Source organism: Gigantopelta aegis, chromosome 8 (assembly GCF_016097555.1).
Source record: "Gigantopelta aegis isolate Gae_Host chromosome 8, Gae_host_genome, whole genome shotgun sequence".
Taxonomy (NCBI): domain Eukaryota; kingdom Metazoa; phylum Mollusca; class Gastropoda; order Neomphalida; family Peltospiridae; genus Gigantopelta; species Gigantopelta aegis.
Window position 1 is genome coordinate 48340512 of NC_054706.1, and position 20573 is coordinate 48361084.

General features: G+C 35.9%; 1 protein-coding gene across 1 annotated transcript; it reads left to right on the top strand.

Moving 5' to 3' along the window:
* The first annotated feature begins 1438 nt into the window (after positions 1-1438).
* Positions 1439-17394, top strand: LOC121379695 (zinc finger protein 862-like). Its single transcript, XM_041508346.1, has 3 exons — positions 1439-1545; positions 15220-15478; positions 16282-17394. The coding sequence occupies exons 1-3, from the start codon at positions 1439-1441 to the stop codon at positions 17392-17394; spliced, it is 1479 nt and encodes a 492-aa protein (XP_041364280.1).
* The last annotated feature ends 3179 nt before the right edge of the window (positions 17395-20573 follow it).

Sequence of the window (20573 nt, forward strand, 5' to 3'; positions counted from 1 at the left end):
GAACTGTCTGCCCAGGACTGGGTTAGTTTTTAGTGGTTAGTGGGAGAGAAGAGGGTATAGTGGTCTTACACCTACCTACCCACTGAGTTGTTAAAACTCGCACTGGGTGGGAGCTGGTACTGGGCTGTGAACCCTGTACCTACCAGCCTCATGTCCGATGGCTTAACCACGTGAATGTGAACTGTAATATTTGGTTTCAGCCAGACTGCTACCCACATTACCCTCCGTGATAGCAAGATCGATATTCATTATTCACACATCCATTCTCCAAACCAAACCGTTCTTAAAGGGACATTCCTGAGTTCGCTGCAATTTTAAAGATGTTATCGACAAACAGCGACTTTTTAACGATTGTAATTGCATATCAGACATATTTTTCTGCATAAAATATTAGTGGCTGTATATTAAACATGTTTTTGATCGTTTTAATATTTATACTAGGTTAAATTTATTTTATTTCCTAAAATATTTTTTTTCTAAGACAAAATCCAGTTTGGGCTTCTTACAAATATTAAGAAGACCAGAAACACATTGAATATACAGACACTGATATTCTAAACAAGAAAATATATTTAATATGTAAGTTTCATCATAGAAATAATTTATTAGTCGGAAATATCTTACAATGCAGCAAACTCAGGAATGTGTCTTTAATAATGGTGCACCAAAGAACACATTCCTACTCGAGACAGCGAAGGATGCAGTTGTATTCCATGAACGTCGAGGTCCCCCCCCCCCCCCCCCCCCCCCCCCCCCCCCACGCTAGGGGCTGTGTTCCGCGAGCTTGGCTCTCTAGCCAAGTATCGCGTTGAACACAATGGGAGTTCGGCCATTGTTACCGGTACTCTATATTACGTGAACAATAGACCAAAGAGAGTGAACAATAGGAGAAGAAGGCGTCCCAAGGCGGCTCATGGGGGACCAGACCCGGTGGCCCAACCGCCAGGGGTGGTCCCTCCTGCTTCAAGAAAGAAGACGAGACCGGCAGGGGAGGTTCGGGGGGACCAAAGCCGGCAGCTCCACTACTCGGAAGCGAAAAAGCTGTCAGCTCAACTGGCAGTGGCGGCCCCTCCCCCTGCAGCACCGACGCCGATGGAGTCAACACATGCTAAAGTGACGTCGCTTCCAGCCTGCCCACCGGCGTCTCCACGTGTTGTTGCGCCAGCTAGTGCAGACCGTGATGCCAAGAAGAGGAAAGTGTCGGTTCATGACCCGTCCGACACCCAACCCACGACAAGCTGCCTGGAAGGTACTGTGAGTGCGTCAAGGGAGAGTTTACTTCTACCTCCCAGCTAGCAGGCCCTTACGTCACCAAGAGTTGGAGACCAACACCATCTGGTCAAGGGCAGTACCAATTCCAGTACGTCGAGAAGAGTCACACCTTCACTTGACGTCCCAGCGGAACGGAGTGTATCGGCAAGGACTGTTGAAATCAGACATGGATAATCCAATCGTCCATCGGATTATCAGGCTGGTACTTCCGGAAGACTACCCAGCCTTACTTCGGGGAGAGTGCTACATCGACCTGCCTCACTTCTTCCCAAGGTTCCGGTCCGATCACCCCAACATCTTGCCATGAGTTCCGCCAAACCTCTCCTAGGACAGGAACCTCCATTTAGGGGTTTAGTTTGACTTTAAATCTTTTGGTCGTGGTTCAAAATTTTATATTTATTTTTTTGTAAACAGTCCGACACACTTTACTTTGGCAGCCCGTCTAAATTGCTCAAATCCCCCTAACGTTTTGGCCGAGCACTCCAATATTATTTTTTGGATTTTAAATTTTATCCAGACATGAGTCAAATGTAGCAGCTCCTTTTGGCTTTAGGTCCCTTGACCTGACTACTAAATTTGTATGGTCGGGCAACAAATATTGGTACGCCAGCTTGCCCGTGGGCAAGTAAGGAATTTTTTTTAAATTATTATTATTATTTTTTTTAATAAATAGTACTTACTAGCTAAGAAAAGTTCTGTGGCTCACCTATATTTATGTCTTAAAATACTGTTAACTAGTAAAGTGAATAACTTACTCAACAAAACAACGAACGATCGATAACATGTTGTAATTAGTTATGTGCAATCGCCTATCAATAGTGTTACAATAGTCTCCCTTTATTTATTTTTAATCATGACGCAGAAACCCAAATCGAGTGAAAAAAGAAAAGGGACCTTGGTAAATGAGACAATACTAGCAAAGAATTAAAAAAATTATGACAAAAATCGGAAACGTAAATTCGTACCGAGTTGCAAGGAACAGTTTCCGTGGGTCATTTACGATCACGAAGCTAACGTCATGACATGTTCTGTTTACTGTAAATTCCCGAGCGTTAATGCAAAAAATCTGCAAATTAGTTGAGCTGATGTTCGTAATGAGCCCGTGCACAGCTATGTGAGATAACGTTCTCCAATATGAATTTAGTCAAACCAAGAGACACTTGAAAACACTCTGACAGTAATGACACATGGACCCAAGACACTGAGAGATTTCTGCCCTAGAGTTGCTATAAGGGAATGGCCTAGCCAGATTCAAAGTGCCCATGGTACACGCCATATCCTGTCTTTAGAATCTGATACGGCTGAAGGTGGACCAGAAACTTCAACAAAACCAGTGGATTAAAGTAAACAAATAAAAATCAGAAAAGTTTCTTGTTATTCACTTAAAAATTCAACATTCATCACATAAAAAATCTGGGCAAGTATTGTTTAATTCAGGGCAAGTACATTTATAGTTTTTACTTGCCCAAGGACAAGTACATTTATAAACTAATTTTCCACCCCTGACAATTATTCATATTAGCTAAATACTGCCAAACAGCAGGGCCTCAGCTAACGGGTAGAGGCAATGGTGTATGTGTTTTATTTTTTATTTAACGACACCATTAGAGCACACTGATTTATTAATCATCGGCTATTGGATATCAAACATTTGGTAATTTTTACATACTAGTAGTCTTAGAGAGAAAACCCCCTACATTTTTCCATTAGTAGCAAGGCATCTTTTATATACACCATCCCAAAGACAGGATAGTACATACCACGGCCTTTGATATACCAGTCATGGAGCACTGGCTGGAACGAGAAATAGCCCAGTGAGCCCGCCGATGGGAATCAATCCCAAACCAACTGCGCTTTACCACTGGGCTGCGTCCCGCCCCTGGTGTGGGAGGAATGCATTGGAGGTGTGTGTGTGTGTGTCTGTGTGTCTGTCTGTGTGTGTGTGTGTTGTTAAAATAATAGAAAAATAGTTTATTGATAGTACAATGATACTGATGTTTTAAGTATGTAACCTCCCAGAAATGACCGCAAAATGGTGTCTTGCACCTTCCATGCTCATTGGTTCATTGTTTAAATCCTAGTTACAGCCCTGAACAGCTATATAGGGTTGCAAATGAATCACTACATATTTTTACATGGATTACAACTAATATTGTGTCAGAGTAAAATGATGGAAATACATCGTGAAAAGGTTTTAGGCCAGCTCATTTGCCCGAAATGCTATACCTGGATAGTATTCAAATAATATATAAAGGCAAATAGATGACCAGTGTATATAACTTGTGAATGTCCCCTAAGTGGGGATGGAGTTCACAATAGTTATATAGAAATTGCATATCTGTGACCCATTTCCTTGTGAATTTGGTTATTCTACCCCCTCCTAAGGGTGGGGCACAGATAGGGGAAAATTAAGCCAATTGTCATGTCCAGGAATACCATAAAAATATAAAAAATTTGCGAATTTCGTTAATGTTGTGTCCCCTGTCCCCCCTCCCCTCAGGTAGGAGACAAATTCATTAAACCATCTATCATATACACAAATGAATTTAAACTATTATGTCTTCAGAAATACTAGACCATTTCCAACAAAATTTATTTGGAAAATCCAAAACCATAAATTTGGTCATTTTAATTCCCAAAGGAAAATGGGTGCCCCACACTCCATGTGTTTGGTAGTTGTGGTCAGCAATTTACTCAGGTGACCATTTAGATCTATTTTGTATCATGCATAAGTGTTCAACACTTGATACACATTATGTATACGGTACATATTTAATTAGGGCTCACATGTTGATGTTTGTTTCTTTGGGTTTAAAACATTTTTTAGGTGAATGGACATTTTACTTTTTCTTTATTACAATTGTGACCGTGTGAAGCACTATTGCAAGTATCTTGCAAATAGTTTCCAGTTTTACATACCTTACCATGGTAACAATAGTTTGCATTGGTTACCATGGTAACAGTTTCGATCTGGGTACCATGGTAACATATATTTTTGAACTGGTTACCATGGTAACATAATTAATAAGCTTCATATATCTTTTCTACAAGCATAGTACAATTATGTCACTATACACTGTTGTTTTTTCTCAGTCCTTGAAAATGATATTTTTTTTAGAAATTTGTTTTCTGTTATGCATTGGTTACCTTGGTAACATAATTCACAATTTTCACACTCCTCTTGTAAACAGCTGGGAGCTTATTATTACATCATTATACAGTGATTTGTATTCAAATAAATTCATTTAAAACAGTTCATATGGGAAACGGTTCCTCTTTTTGCACTGGTTACCATGGTAACAGAATTAATAATGTTCATTTGAAAATGACAGGAAGTGAAAGGGCACATACCTTTTTTAAAATCTTGTGTCATTTGACAAAGCTATATAAAGTAATAGAGATAGTATACATATTTTTAGTGTCTATGTAATGTTGGACACAATGTCCACAAGTTACAAAAATGTGTTGATGGTAGTATGTGCATTTGACCCTATTATTCAAAAACAAAATTGGCTGTCTACTTAATTATTTTTCTAAATCGAGTAGTATGGTTAATAGATCACACCATAGACTTAAATTAAAAGCAAAATATTAATTTTAATTAAAGTTTTCATAATTATTAACAAAAAATGGTATATTGAAAGTTGCAGCTGTTGCCATGGTAACATAAATAAAATAACTGACTATAAAATGTTAGCGTTATGTAGGTGGATATTCATAGTATATATGTGTATAATTTCATGCTGAAATGTCAACTGATTTTAATAATATTACCAGAAATGTATAATAGTTAATGTTGGAAATTATGTTCATAATTTACAAAAAATGCGTCGATAGCCAAATGCGCATCTGAGCCTATTTTTCAGACAAACCGCGGTTGTCGACTTAAGTTTCAAGCAGTATGGTTAATAAATCACAGCATAGACTTAAATTAAAAAAAAAAAAATTAGTTCTTAATTAAAGTTTTCATAATTATTAATGAAAATATGGCATATTGAAATTTGCAGGTGTTGCCATGGTAACATAAATAATACAACTGACTATAAAATGTTAGCTTTACGTAGGTGGATATTCTTAGTATATACATGTGTAATTTCATGCTGAAATGTCAACTGATTTGAATAATATTACCAGAAATGTATAATAGTTAATGTTGGAAATTATGTTTATAATTTACAAAAATGCGATGATAGCCGAATGCACATCTGACCCTATTTTTCAGACAAGCCGTGGTTGTTGACTTAATTTTTTCTTTACATCAAGCAGTATGGTTAATAAATCACAGCATAGACTTAAATTAAAAAAAAGAACAAGTTTTTAATTAAAGTTTTTATAATTATTAATGAAAATATGGTATATTGAAATTTGCAGGTGTTGCCATGGTAACATAAAAAATATAACTGACTATAAAATGTTAGCGTTATGTAGGTGGATATTCTTAGTATATACATGTGTAATTTCATGCTGAAATGTCAACTGATTTGAATATTACCAGAAATGTATAATAGTTAATGTTGGAAATTATGTTCAAAATTTACAAAAATGTGATGATAGCCAAATGCGCATCTGACCCTATTTTTCAGACAAACCACGGTTATTGACTTAATTTTTTCTTTACATCAAGCAGTATAGTTAATAAATCACAGCATAGACTTAAATTAAAAAAAAAAAAAAGTTTTTAATTAAAGTTTTCATAATTATTAATGAAAATATGGTATATTGAAAGTTGCAGGTGTTGCCATGGTAACATAAATAATATAACTGACTGTAAAATGTTAGTGTTATGTAGGTGGATATTCTTAGTATATATGTGTGTAATTTCATGCTGAAATGTCAACTGATTTTAATATTACTAGAAATGTATAATAGTTAATGTTGGACATTATGTTCATAATTTACAAAAAATGCATGACCCTATTTTTCAGAAAAAAACGCGGTTGTCAGCTTAATTTTTTCTTTACATCAAGCAGTATGGTTAATAAATCACAGCATAGACTTAAATTAAAAGAAAAATATTAGTTTTAATTAAAGTTTTCATAATTATTAATGAAAATATGGTATATTGAAATTTGCAGCTGTTGCCATGGTAACATAATTAATATAACTGACTATAAAATGTTAGCGTTACGTAGATGGATATTCTGAGTATATATGTGTGTAATTTTTCATGCTGAAATGTCAACTGATTTTAATAATATTACTAAAAATGTATAATAGTTAATGTTGGACATTATCTTCATAATTTACAAAAAAGCGTTGATGACAGTATGTGCATTGCACCCTATTATTCTGAAAAAAATGGCAGTCTGCTTAATTTTTTCTTTAAATCAATCACTATGCTTAATAAATCACAGCATACACTTAAATTAAAAGAAAAATAGTAGTGTTTTATTCATGTTTTCTTAATTATTAATGAAAAAATTGTATTTTGAAATTTGCAGCTGTTGCCATGGTAACATAAATAAAATAACCATCTACAAAATGCTATCAATACGTAGGTGGATCATTATGGTATATATGGGTGTAATGTAATGTTAAAATGCCCATGGATTTTAATAAAATTACTAGAAATGTAGAACAGGTGAAAATTCTTTAAATTTAGCAAAAAGAATGCGTCAGGATAAAGGGTTAAAATTATCTGCTCCGCACTAAGGAAGACAACTATCAATCTGATTAAAATCAGATCAGCTATTACAATCAGAAAGGACAACCCTCAACGATCAAGTTTGTTAAAGTGTGTTTTGTTTAACGACACCACTAGAGCACATTGATTTATTAATCACCGGCTATTGGATGTCAATAGTTTGGTAATTTTGACATATAGTCTTCAGGGATCGATTTTGGCCCACAGCACTACGACTATTGCCGTAGGTGCCCTTGTTACTGGACGCGGTGCCCCGATAAATTGGACTGTATCCACGGCCATAAGTAGCCGTGGTTGCCTTCCTTGTATGCCCTATAGTGCCCTTCTCATGCCTGGTACCAACTAAATTGAACTTTGCAGCATTTGTCACTTGCCGTGTATTCGTCCATAAGAACAGAAATCCAAAGAAATTATTGCCGACTCTCAGACACGCAATTTCGATGGGCGCAGCCATATTGTTATTGTTTACAAGCCACAGATCCGAGAACCATGTGGTCGCTGAGAAGTAACTGCGCAGTCACTCTATAAAGACTGTTCTGTGCAGGGAAGATCACGTGGGAAAAAAGGCGAAATAGACTGCTATTGCTTTAATAATAATAATCATTTATTGAATTAATGGACTTTTTATTATTAAAATTTTGAAATATAAATATTTATATGTCAGGACTAAATATTTTTTTCTGTGCTCAGGTCAAAAGGGTATAAATTATAAAATAAAGTATTTCCCTAAAAGAGGGAGTTTTTGATTGAGCAGTTGATTGGCTCCAAAATAAAAACAATACCGGCTACAAGGGAATTACAAAGCCAAGATCTAAAAGCGATAATGGGAGAGACGCACATTTTTTATAGGACGTTTCACGGTGATGTCACGCGCCGAGTCACGTGATCGACTGAAGCCATTTGGCTGGCAAAACACTGTAAACTGGCTATATTGCTGTGTATTTCAAGTTTTTTTTCAAAATATAAAGAGTAAATCTGGTTATAAAAAAGGGAAAAATTAAGATAAACTGTAGTGAATTGCCAGTTTGAATCAAAATTTGAAAAACATATTACAATTAGTTTTCAAATTTGGCTAAAATCAATGATTTACTACCGTTTTTCTTCTGTTTCGCTTACAGTTTTAGTCTTAAAATTACTAGTTTGTTGAGAGAAAAATCATGACTTACTTTATTTCATTCATTGTGTGTCCTGTGGAATGGAACCTCATCTCTCACTCGCATCAGTGAAAACTTTACAAAAAGTGGCCTTGGTGCCCTACCCTTGAAAGAAATGTTGCCCTTGGTGCCCCAAAAATGTCCTCAAACCCAAAGCCAAAATGGCTGTGCCCTGAAATTTTTTTAATTCTACCCCTGAGTCTTAGAGAGGAAACCCGCTATATTTTTCCATTAGTAGCAAAGGATCTTTTATATCCACAATTTCATGGACAGGACAGCACATGCAATGGCCTTTGATATACCTCTCGCGGTGTATTAGCTGGAATGAGAAATAGCCCAATGGGCCCACCGACTAGGATCAATCCCAAGCTGACCGCACATCAAGCGAGCGCTTTACCACTGGGCTACATCTCACCCTCTCGTTGATGCCCACCTTGCCACTAATGAAAAATGTAGCTGGTTTCCTCTCAAAGACTACGTACAGTTCAAAATTACCAACAGCCGATGATTAATAAATCAATGTGCTCTAGTGGTGTTGTGAAACAAAACAAACGTCTTCTTCCCATCTACGTCCATCACATAATGCTAATATAGTAATCAGTCAGTTTGTTTTGTTTAACGACACCGCTAGAGCACATTGATTAATTACATAATGCTAATATAGTAATCAGTCAGTTTGTTTTGTTTAACCTCTTCTTCCCATCTACGACCATCACATAATGCTAATATAGTAATCAGTCAGTTTGTTTTGTTTAACCTCTTCTTCCCATCTACGACCATCACATAATGCTAATATAGGAATCAGTCAGTTTGTTTTGTTTAACCTCTTCTTCCCATCTACGACCATCACATAATGCTAATATAGGAATCAGTCAGTTTGTTTTGTTTAACCTCTTCTTCCCATCTACGACCATCACATAATGCTAATATAGTAATCAGTCAGTTTGTTTTGTTTAACGACACCGCTAGAGCACATTAATTAATTACATAATGCTAATATAGTAATCAGTCAGTTTGTTTTGTTTAACCTCTTCTTCCCATCTACGACCATCACATAATGCTAATATAGGAATCAGTCAGTTTGTTTTGTTTAACCTCTTCTTCCCATCTACGACCATCACATAATGCTAATATAGGAATCAGTCAGTTTGTTTTGTTTAACCTCTTCTTCCCATCTACGACCATCACATAATGCTAATATAGTAATCAGTCAGTTTGTTTTGTTTAACCTCTTCTTCCCATCTACGACCATCACATAATGCTAATATAATAAACAGTCAGTTTGTTTTGTTTAACGACACCGCTAGAGCACATTAATTAATTAATCATCGGCTATTGGATGTCAAACACATGATAATTCTGACACAGTCATCAGAGGAAACTCGCTATGTTTTTCCTAATGCAGCAATGGATCTTTTTTATGCACTTTGCCACAGACAGGAAAACACATGCAACGGCCTTTGTCCAGTTGTGATGCACTGGTTGCAACGAGAATACAATCAGCTGAATGGATCCACCGAGGTGGTTCGATCCTGTGACGCAAGCACCTCAAACGAGTACTCGACCGACTGAGCTAAATCCCGCCCCAATATAGTAATTAGAAGGACATTAATAATAATAATAATAGTAATAATAATCATCATATTAATAATAATAATGTTATTTGTACTGGACATAATTATTGTAACAATACTTACAGGATACGTCTATCCCAATGTTGGCAGCCTTTATTGAATTTGTGTACGAACTATCACTGCTGCATCCTGCTTTTGACATACAAGTTATATATTTCCTGTTTGCACTATAAAAAAAAGAAGACACATTTTGTTAGTAGAAATAATAATAAAATAAAATATGTCTCTTTAAGGTTATACACCACCATTAAAGGGACATTCCCGAGTATGCTGCAATTTTTAGGATGTTATCGACTTTTTGACGACTGTGAGTACATATCAAATATATGTTTCTGCATAAAATATTAGTGGCTGTATATTAAACATGTTTTTGATCGTTCTAGTATTCGTACTAGCTAGGTTAAATTTCATTTTATTTCCTAAAAATATTTTTTCGTACATACAAAATTATTTGAAGACAAAATCCAGTTTGGGCTTCTTACAAATATTAAGACAACCAGAAACACATTGAATATACAGACACTGATATTCTAAACAAGAAAATATATTTAATATGTAAGTTTAATCGTAGAAATATTTGATTAGTCGGAAACATCTTACAGTGCAGCAAACTCGAGAATGTCCCTTTAATCACTACATGCAGTCAAATACAATTTCTATTTCAGAATATATATATCGATAGGGTCATGAGACTACTAATTTTAGGGAGTGCTCTTAATTGACAAGTACCGTGTAAAAAATCAGCATATACACCCCCATGCCCGTGTACCGCCTCGTGTTGCTGTAATATGTGTGGGACTGTACACAACGTGCACAGTTGTTATTAGTTAGTACTACATATAACAAGTAGCTTCAAACTAGTATACAGCAGGCTTTGAAATTTACGACGGCTCCACGGCATTTGCCGTACTGCCTGGTGCCTTTGCCGTGATGCCTAAAAAATACCAGTTACTTTACGGCTATGAATAACCGTGCCCTTTTAATTACCTGCCGTGGTGCCCCTTTTGTGTATGTTTGTTTTTTTAAGACTTGTACAACCATAACTTTTATTTTAAAACATTAAACATGCACGAATTCGATGTTCCTTGGTAGTGTTTGTATACAGTTTCTTGGTCATGTATTAGAATTGCACATCGAACGTAACAAATGATAAATTACGGTTGAAACGTACAGCGTTACGGGGAAAATACCCACCGTAAATTGCCGAAAGGTTTAACATCGTACATTTACGAAAAAAAACCGTAAAAAGCCGAAAAAGAATCCTGGGGCAATTTTTTCTTCTTCAAAATATGCCTACAAGAAAAAGACGATTAAAAGAATCCGAGAAACAACGGAAGGAAGAGGGACAAAAATTGCCAAAACTTTTTCATTATTTCAGGTAAAAATTATTATTATTATTATTATTATTACTATTATTATTATTAGCTATTTAAATGCCCGCTGCATTCAACCAGACCGAGCGGAAAAACGTCCGCTGGACTGGTTTATGCGCTTCACAATAAACCAAATGGCCACATTGAGAACCAGTCAAATAGTTCACGAACGTTAGACAAACGTTTGCTGGCTGAACTTGGGGCTGTTCATGACAAATTTTGAAATTATAAAAAAAAGTCTGTCCCATCATTCTATAAAAAATGTTTTTTGCTATTAATTTCAGTTTTGTTTGACGTAACAAGAAAAGTAAAAGTGTATTGGAAATATCAAAACAGTACTAATTTTGTGTGCAATTTACAAATCAATCGGCTTAGAAATGAATAACTTGTAGTAAATTTCATAGTGATAAAAAAAAGGCGTTCCCTTTGGGACGGGCTTATAGTTTTAATGTTTATTATCCTATTGAACGGACCCATCTTAAAATCACCCAAATTAATTTATTCCCAATTAACTGAAACACTGAAATAAATGTGAATTGTTTAATGTTTGTGGTTATTCTTGAATATTCCGTTTATTTAATTATTACCCATGCTCAGCAGTTGATAGGCCTATACATCACTGGCGTAGGAAGCGGGTACTTTGTAGCAGCATCGATGGTTTATATATTAATTTTATACGTGGGTCTGTGTGCCCACCCACCCCACTTTTTTGTATCTTCCTACAGGCTACACCCGTGTATATTAACCAATTCTGGGTACTAGGCCTAAGCAGTAGCCAACAACGAAAATTGTACCACGTCTTCTTCAAATGACCTTCTCCTTTGCATGCGGAAAAAACGCGATGACTTGTAGTCTGTGCATGTGGTATCGAGAAATTCTTGATTGTTTTCTCGAGATCGCACGTTGTTGTTTTTGGAAAATAAACCTACAATGTATGAGATGACTGGAGTTACGATACTACGATATATTTTCCTCTATAGGCCTAGAGTATTTAGCAGTTTGTAATAAAAGCCGTTTAATCGCCACACGTTACCGTACTGTCATGCGATCTCGTGTGTCACCAATTACCGTGGTACCTACTAAGAAAACGTGTTAATGATGCCAATTTCAAACAAATTAGTTACGCTCATATCCATTCAACGTCCAGGCATGTCTAGTCTGGGTCCAGTCTCTAACAACGCCAGTGATTAGGTCCAGGGCACGGCGTAAGAATTTGCCAAAAAGTGGGGTGGGGGTGTATAAAAACCATCGCTGCTGCCCCCCGCCCCCACACACCCCTCAACCTCCATTTAACACACACACATATATATGAAAAATAATCCATAAATGCTGAAAACATACGTAAGAAAATAGGCCATGGACATGGTGTCCTCTGACAATGTTTACGTTTTTGTGGATACGGTCACATGACAGAATGGGATTTATCCCTCCACTTTTTTTTAATTCTATACCGGTAATTAAATGGGTCATTTGGTTAATCTTGTTATTACAATTATGTTTGTTGGAGAAAAAGTTGAAATTAGGGTGGATTTTTTTTATTATTGTTAAATATAGAATGTACAACAAAAATAATATAAAGATTAAATTTTTAAAAACCTAAATGATTTGGTTTGAACATTTATTTATTTAATTAATTATTTGTATTTCAAATAATTTAACACTGAACATTCATACCTTTTCCTAAAGCTTTGATTGTATTGTTCTGAAACGTAATACACATATTCTCTTGATAGTCTCCACAAAATAATAAAGATGTCTAAACTTGTGAAAACGTTTTTTGTTTTTTAAATTAATGAGATTGTAAAACTGAAATAGAAATCTTGATTGGTTAATTCTGAAACTTAGTACCTGTATTCTACAGTGATTCTCTGGAGATACCTTCACAAACAAATAGATAAAATTAACATATCTACTTTTATTATAGATTATTTTATTTTATTTCTTTAATGTTAAAACTTTAACATAACTGTCCAGCCATTCAAATATAATTTTCTTTCAGTCATACTCCATCTACCACCTCATCATCCAGTCAGGCTGGTCAGTTGTGTACACCGACACATTCAAGCACAGTAACTGTGGTTGATAGTCCAACCAAAGGCCAGGAATCTACCAGGAGCAACGCAAGTAATACTAGTAAAACAGCTGATGATGTTTCCAATGTCAAGAAATGTAAGGTGAAAAATACTACACTAAGACTTGAAACAGTAAAATCGTGGGGATTTGAGTGGTTGGATTTTGAGTGTAAGACTGAGCATAATATTACACATGTAATCAAAGTGTGGTGTAAAACATGCAAGAAAGCATATGATGACCATAATACATCCATTCGAAAGGAAATCTGCAATACAACACATGGCGAGAATGCAGTCATCAGAGTTTGATCTTATTGCAGCTTATATTAATGGTACTTCAAATGTAAAAAAAAAGACACAGCAGTCACACATGGAAAATCCAAAAAAAACAAGAACACTGAGAGAAATACAATTGCCTGCTCATTCCTTAAAATGGATGAAGTTGTAAAATCAAGAATGTGTAAACTCTTTGACATAGCATATACTGTGGCAAAATGCGAGTTGCCTTTTACATTTTATCCTACTATGGTTGCCATGGAAAATAAACATGGGGTAGACACTGGGACAAGTTACCTCAATGACAAACAATGTACAAATTTTATTGAGCATATTGGTGAGACAATGACAAATGAAGTACAAGAACTATTTCAAGCAAAACCTTTCTATTGTTCTATTATGTTTGATGGAAGCACAGACAAAACTCTGGCTGAGAAAGAAGTAATTAGCATCAAATTACTACAGAACGGCAAACCAACAATTAAGGTTTTAGGGCGAGTGGAATTTAATTTTTCTCACTTTGTTTTATAAAGGTCAGTTACAGTATGAATCTCAGTGGAGGAGCACTCACCTGAGGTACAATGTGTAATAAGACTGAATACCATAGAAATACTCGGAAGGTGTGCATGTGGGGGTTCCCATTCCAACCTATGCCCCATGACTGACACTTCAAAAGCTGTGGTATGCACTGTCCTGTGTATCCTATGTATGATACAAAAGATACATTTCTGCCTTATATATATATATATATATATATACAAATATTCCTTTCCTTTTATGAATTAATTACGAAAATACTAATAGTTGCAATAGAGCTAGTTCTCACAGGCTGCTTGTACTACAGATTCAGTTTGATTGACCTGCCTATAATTATATGTCATATTATAGAAAATACTAATAGTTGCAATAGAACTAGTTCTAACAGGCTGCTTGTACTACAGATTCAGTTTGACTGACCTGCCTATAATTATATGTCATATTATAGAAAATACTAATAGTTGCAATAGAGCTAGTTCTCACAGGCTGCTTGTACTACAGATTCAGTTTGACTGACCTGCCTATAATTATATGTCATATTATAGAAAATACTAATAGTTGCAATAGAGCTAGTTCTCACAGGCTGCTTGTACTACAGATTCAGTTTGATTGACCTGCCTATAATTATATGTCATATTACAGAAAATACTAATAGTTGCAATAGAGCTAGTTCTCACAGGCTGCTTGTACTACAGATTCAGTTTGATTGACCTGCCTATAATTATATGTCATATTACAGAAAATACTAATAGTTGCAATAGAGCTAGTTCTCACAGGCTGCTTGTACTACCGATTCAATTTGACTGACCTGCCTATAATTATATGTCATATTATAGAAAACACTAATAGTTGCAATAGAGCTAGTTCTCACAGGCTGCTTGTACTACAGATTCAGTTTGATTGACCTGCCTATAATTATATGTCATATTACAGAAAATGGGTGGGACGTAGCCCAGTGTAAAACACTCGCTGGATGCGTGGTCAGTCTGGGATCGATCCCCGTCAGTGGGTCCATTGAGCTATATATCGTTCCTGCCAGTGCACCACGACTGGTATATCAAAAACCGTGGTATGTGTTATCCTGTCTGTGGAATGGTGCATATAAAAGGCCCCTTGCTACTAATGGAAAAATATGGCAGGTTTTCTCTCTAAGACTATACATCAGATTTACCAAATGTCCAATAGCCGATGATTAACAATTTATTAAGCAATGTACTCTAGTGGTGTCGTTAAACAAAACAAACTTTTTTATTTCAGAATATGTGAACCAGAGAGTGGTCAAGCAGATGATATAAAGGAAGCCATGGATAGAAAGTGTTTGGACATGAAGCTGGATCGCTCCTCCTTGTGTGTCACAGTTGCAGCAGATGGTGCTTCCGTTAACTTTGGGGCCAAAGGAGGGTTTTTAAAGAAGCTGCAGAATGAGATGCCTTGGATAAAAATGATACACTGCTTGGCTCATCGACTGGAATTGGCTTTGTCAGATGCTTTCAAGGAAACCTATTACAAAGACACAGTAAATAATTTTTAACTTATTAATATGTTAATATTCATATAATATTATATCAACAGATGATGCTTATGTTTACGATTACTGAAGTTGTTTTGTAGAGTGGACCTACATCTCTACAGGATGCTTTATGGCCATGAACATAGAATAGTCTAGATATTACAATATTTCAAGTATTAATGTTTACAAATAAACACCCAGAAACACTAGACAGATTTGTAATAATGTAATGAAAAAATGTCATAATTTTTAAATCTATCAACATTTTACATTCTTAATTAAGTTTCTAGGGACGTCCAATAATATTTCAAAATCTTAGGTAACCAGAAGTTTGTTCACATGATTTTTACAGATTGTTCAATATTGTGTATTATATTTAATATTACATAACCGCTGAGTTACAGTGTCCAAAAATCATCTTAGAATACACCAATAAAGATTTAGAAATTAATGAATCATTGCATAATTGGGGTAGGATTGAGCTCAGTTGGTAGAGGACTTGTCTGAGGTGCTTGGGTCGAAGGATCAAACCCCCTCGATGGATCCATTTTCTGTTTTTTCCATCCCAAACAGTGCTTCAGAATGGTAACAAAGTCTGTGGTATATATTATCCTATTTGTGGGATAATGCATATAAAAGATCCCTTGCTGCTAGTCAAAATAAAAGTGATGACAGTGGATTTCCTGTCTCTGATTATTTGTTTGGTCCTCAACCATATGTCTGATGCCATATAACCGTAGATTAAAATGTGTTTGGTGTGTCATTACATTTTTATAATTGTACATATATATACTTTTTGTTCATTTTAGGTGGATGACTTGATGATGCACCTTTATTATATGTACAGACGATCAGCCAAGAAATGGAAAGAACTGGAGCGCTTATCCGAGTCGATGAATGAAAATATTGTCAAGCCAAGCAGGACACAGGGCACTCGTTGGATCGATCATCGCCGGAAAGCATTAAAAACACTTGAACGTGACTACACCTGCTTGGTGTGCCACTTCGAAGACATGGCGTCTGGGCAAAGAAAGGATATCAAACCAGCAGATCAAGCAAAAATGAATGGCTATCTAAAAATCCTTAAATCACACAAATTCATTTTGCATGTTGCTGCATACCAAGATTTCGTAGAAGACTTAGCTTCACTCTCTCTCTGTCTGCAACAAGATGATTTGGCAGTTTCAAATGTAAGAACCAGGATTGAAGCTGTTTGTCTATCTCTGAAAGCAAAACAAACCCAATATGGAAGACAGCTGCGCAGTGTAATCAGTCAGACAACTGAAGAGAATCAACACACATTCCGAGGTGTGACGCTATCATCAGGTGCTAACACCATGACAGACTTTGCAAAACATCATACCAAGTTAATTCTCAACATCATTGAGTGTATTGAATCTCGATTCGCTACATTTATTCAAGCCAACATATTGATGGCAGCTGACATATTTGATCCCGCCAACTTGCCAACTGAACAGGGAGATCTTTTCACATATGGGAACCACGATGTGGATTCACTGATTGACCACTTTGAACATATCCTGTCTTCTCAATGTGATGCCAATGCGGTACATGGGGAATGGATGATGCTGAAGTTGGATCTCTCAAAACATCACAAGACCATGACATATGCAGCAATATGGGGGGAAATGTTCACTGAAAAACAAAATCTGTATCCAAACATCCTCCAACTTGTACAAATCGTTCTGGTCTTACCCATCTCTACCTTTCAAGTTGAAAGGCAATTCTCCTGCATAAAGAGAATACTGGGAGACTGGCGACTCAATTTGAAATTGAGCACTATGGAGCATCTTCTGAGAATCTGCTCAGATGGTCCGAAACCAGTGGACTTTGATCCATTACCTGCTGTAATGAGATGGAACAGCAGCAGTGTTTGTTCAAGGAGACCAGATACGTCATAATCTCTCTCCACCAAAGTTGTCTTTAAGGACACCACAAAAAAATAAAATACTGTTTTGTTTAATGACACCACTAAAATACTTTGATTTATTGATCAATGACCAATTTAACAGAATTACAAATCAAGGATTTTTCCTGGTTAAATTGACTTCCTAAAAAAAACTGCCTTGGTGCCCTTTGAAAATGTATGAACGTAGCCTTTGTGCCTTTTAGGTTAGCCTTGATGCCCTTCATTTCCTCGATTTTTAAAGGCTATTATAGCCTGCCCTTTTAACACCGAATTTCGAGGCCTGATACAGTATATGCAAAATCACTATAAATCTATGCACCACAAAATGCTTAAAATATTGTCAAGAGCAAACGCCAGATAATTGTTTTCCTTGATTTAAAAGTTCCACAAAATTGGCCGAAATCAGGAAAATTAATGGACAAAAACGTAAAAATGCATGAAAAAGTTTTCAAAATGTCGTATATAGATACGTTTTGCACAACACTGTACATGCAACTATCAAATAAATAAATAAATAAATAAATAGAAGAAGCGTTGTTACTTTATTCAAGAAAATATAACGGGTGATAAAACAAATCGCATATAAAATTACAATTATTGTTATTGTAATACAAATATTTATAGGATATTAAACGAGCTACCATTTCGTTTCATGTTTATGTCCCGAGTGAAATAATTTTCAATTGTCTATACATGTAGCTATATACTACCAAATCAAATCCCATAGACAACAATAGTAACATATGTGGCTAAAACTCCTTCCTGCAGCGTATCAGTCGACATAAACACCATGGATATAAATATTACAACCTCTCATCCTTAAAGTGAACCAGAAAAATATGGAGTCAAGATGTTCTTTTCAGAGATAACAGGTAGCGTCTATCACTACCCTAGTTCCGCACAAAATTTTAGTACTTTTTTTCATAGGTATCCCATACATGTTTAAAGCACAAGGCTACTTGACACAGTAGTACTAGATGAAATAAAATTGCATACATGTTTCCCCAGATGAAACTATTTTTGTTTTACAACCAACACACTCACATTTATCACCAATCACAGGACTTGTGATGTTAACTTTGCTATCAAAAGTTTACCCAGCCGGAAGTTATTTGGTTTAGTACTACCTTTAGCGAGTGACAATGGATATTATTTCACAAGGCACATAAACATGATACGAAATGGTAGCGAGTTTAATATCCTATTTATTACCCATAATCGATCTTAATTTGTATCACTCAACTTGTTTACTTGACGTTCCTGTAAGGTTGTAGTGCGCCAATCAATGGCGTCATCGTGTGATGTCGAAGTGTTACGTCCCACTTGACATATCACTTTGATACCACGATATTTTTACAATATGCAGTGGCGGATCCAAAAAATCCATTTAGTGGGGGCCCCAATGACATGAAGCAGAATGCCAATGGAACTTTGGGGGAGGTTTGGAGGGGATCGTAAAAAGAAAAGAAAATTAATATATAATAAAATTATAACTGTCACAAAATTTAGGGGGGTGGGTGGGTCCCTGCCCCCCCCCTCCCCCCCACCTAGATCCGCATCTGATATGGGTAATACATTCCATTATGACCTTATTCTAATTGTTGCACACAAATTACGAAACCAATTCACTAGTGTATATTTTACATGTAGACTATGACGGTTGATAAATAGAGAATAATAAACGAGTTAACAGTTATCAAATTTATGTCCCAAGTGAACAAGGAGCCATGACCGTTAACAAAATAGCAAGTGCGCATATAAAGGTTTAAAATCGTTTTGAAATCATTTCTATGTTGTTGTTTTGTTTTGTTTTCTGGAATAGAAAACCACTTGTCCCATATTGGAGAGACACTCAGTCCTGGGAATTGTCTTAAAACTGATACCGGGGTCAGTTTCAAGAAATGCTACCCACAAAGAACGCTAGCTTGTGAGAAAATTGTCATTATGAACATCCCCAAAACAAACAAAGAGGTTCTCCAAAACATAAGTATGATGCGATAGATATAAACTGCATTGCTTATTTAATATCGCACATATACCACAGTGTATACTCTAAAAAGGACACAGTGATAAAAATTTGTAACACACTAATCCACAATAGTCCACATAAATTTTACTATATCTACAATTTTGGAATACATGTAGGTATATAAAGCCATAGTTTTGTGTATCATATTCTAATACATTCGAACATGTCATTTTAAAAATATAATTTGATTTGTTTTTTAACTTTCAACAACCTGGTTATAAGAAATAAAGTTAGTTTTATTTAACGACACGATTACAGCACACTGATGCATTAATCATCAGCTATTTGGATGTCAAATATTTGGTAATTTTGAATATAGTCTTAGAAAGGAAACCTGCTACATTTTTCCATTAGTAGCATGGGGTCTTTTATATTCACCATCTACAGACAGGATAGTACATAACACGACCTTTGATATATCAGTGATGGTGCAGTGGGCCACCAACGGGGATTGGTGTTAGACCGACCGTGTGTCAGGCGATCGCTTTACCACTGAGCTACGTCCCGCCCCTCCCCCTCCCAACTAAACCTGGTTATATATTAAAAAAAAAAAAATTTAAGACAAAATCTTATGAACTTCTTAAATTTTCTTCCCACATGAAATGCACTGCTATCAAGGTGAAGCCTTGAATGGCATTGTTGTAAAATCTGACAGAAAAAGAAAACTATTAGATATGCCAAATCGGCCATGCTCTTATCATAGCTGAACTCCATATACATGAAATTGTGTGAAAATGCAAAACAGCCCCTACAGATTTAACGCAAATAAGACGATTCGTAACCAACAGGTTCCATAGTGTAAATTAATTAATGAAAGTTAAAGTTTGTTTTGTTTAACGACACCACTAGAGCACATTGATTTATTAATACTCGGCTATTAGATGTGAAACATTTGGTAATTTTGACTCATAGTCATCAGAGGAAACCAGCTACATTTTTCCTAATGCAGCAAGGGATCTTTTATATGCACTTTCCCACAGACAGGAAAACACATACAAAATGTACCATGACCTTTGACCAGTTGTGGTGCACTGGTTGAACGAGAGAAAAAAAAAATCAGCTGAATGGATCCACCGAGATGAATCAATTGGGTATCAAACTATATGGTAAAATGAATGAATGAATGAATGAATGTTTAACGA

What these genes read in the sequence shown, in the direction of transcription:
- LOC121379695 (XM_041508346.1), top strand. Translation starts at nt 1,439, where the DNA reads ATGGATAATCCAATCGTCCATCGGATTATCAGGCTGGTACTTCCGGAA. An exon ending in CTGCCTCACTTCTTCCCAAG is followed by an intron (nt 1,546 to 15,219) that starts GTTCCGGTCCGA and finishes TTTTTATTTCAG; the next exon opens with AATATGTGAACCAGAGAGTG. An exon ending in AAACCTATTACAAAGACACA is followed by an intron (nt 15,479 to 16,281) that starts GTAAATAATTTT and finishes TGTTCATTTTAG; the next exon opens with GTGGATGACTTGATGATGCA.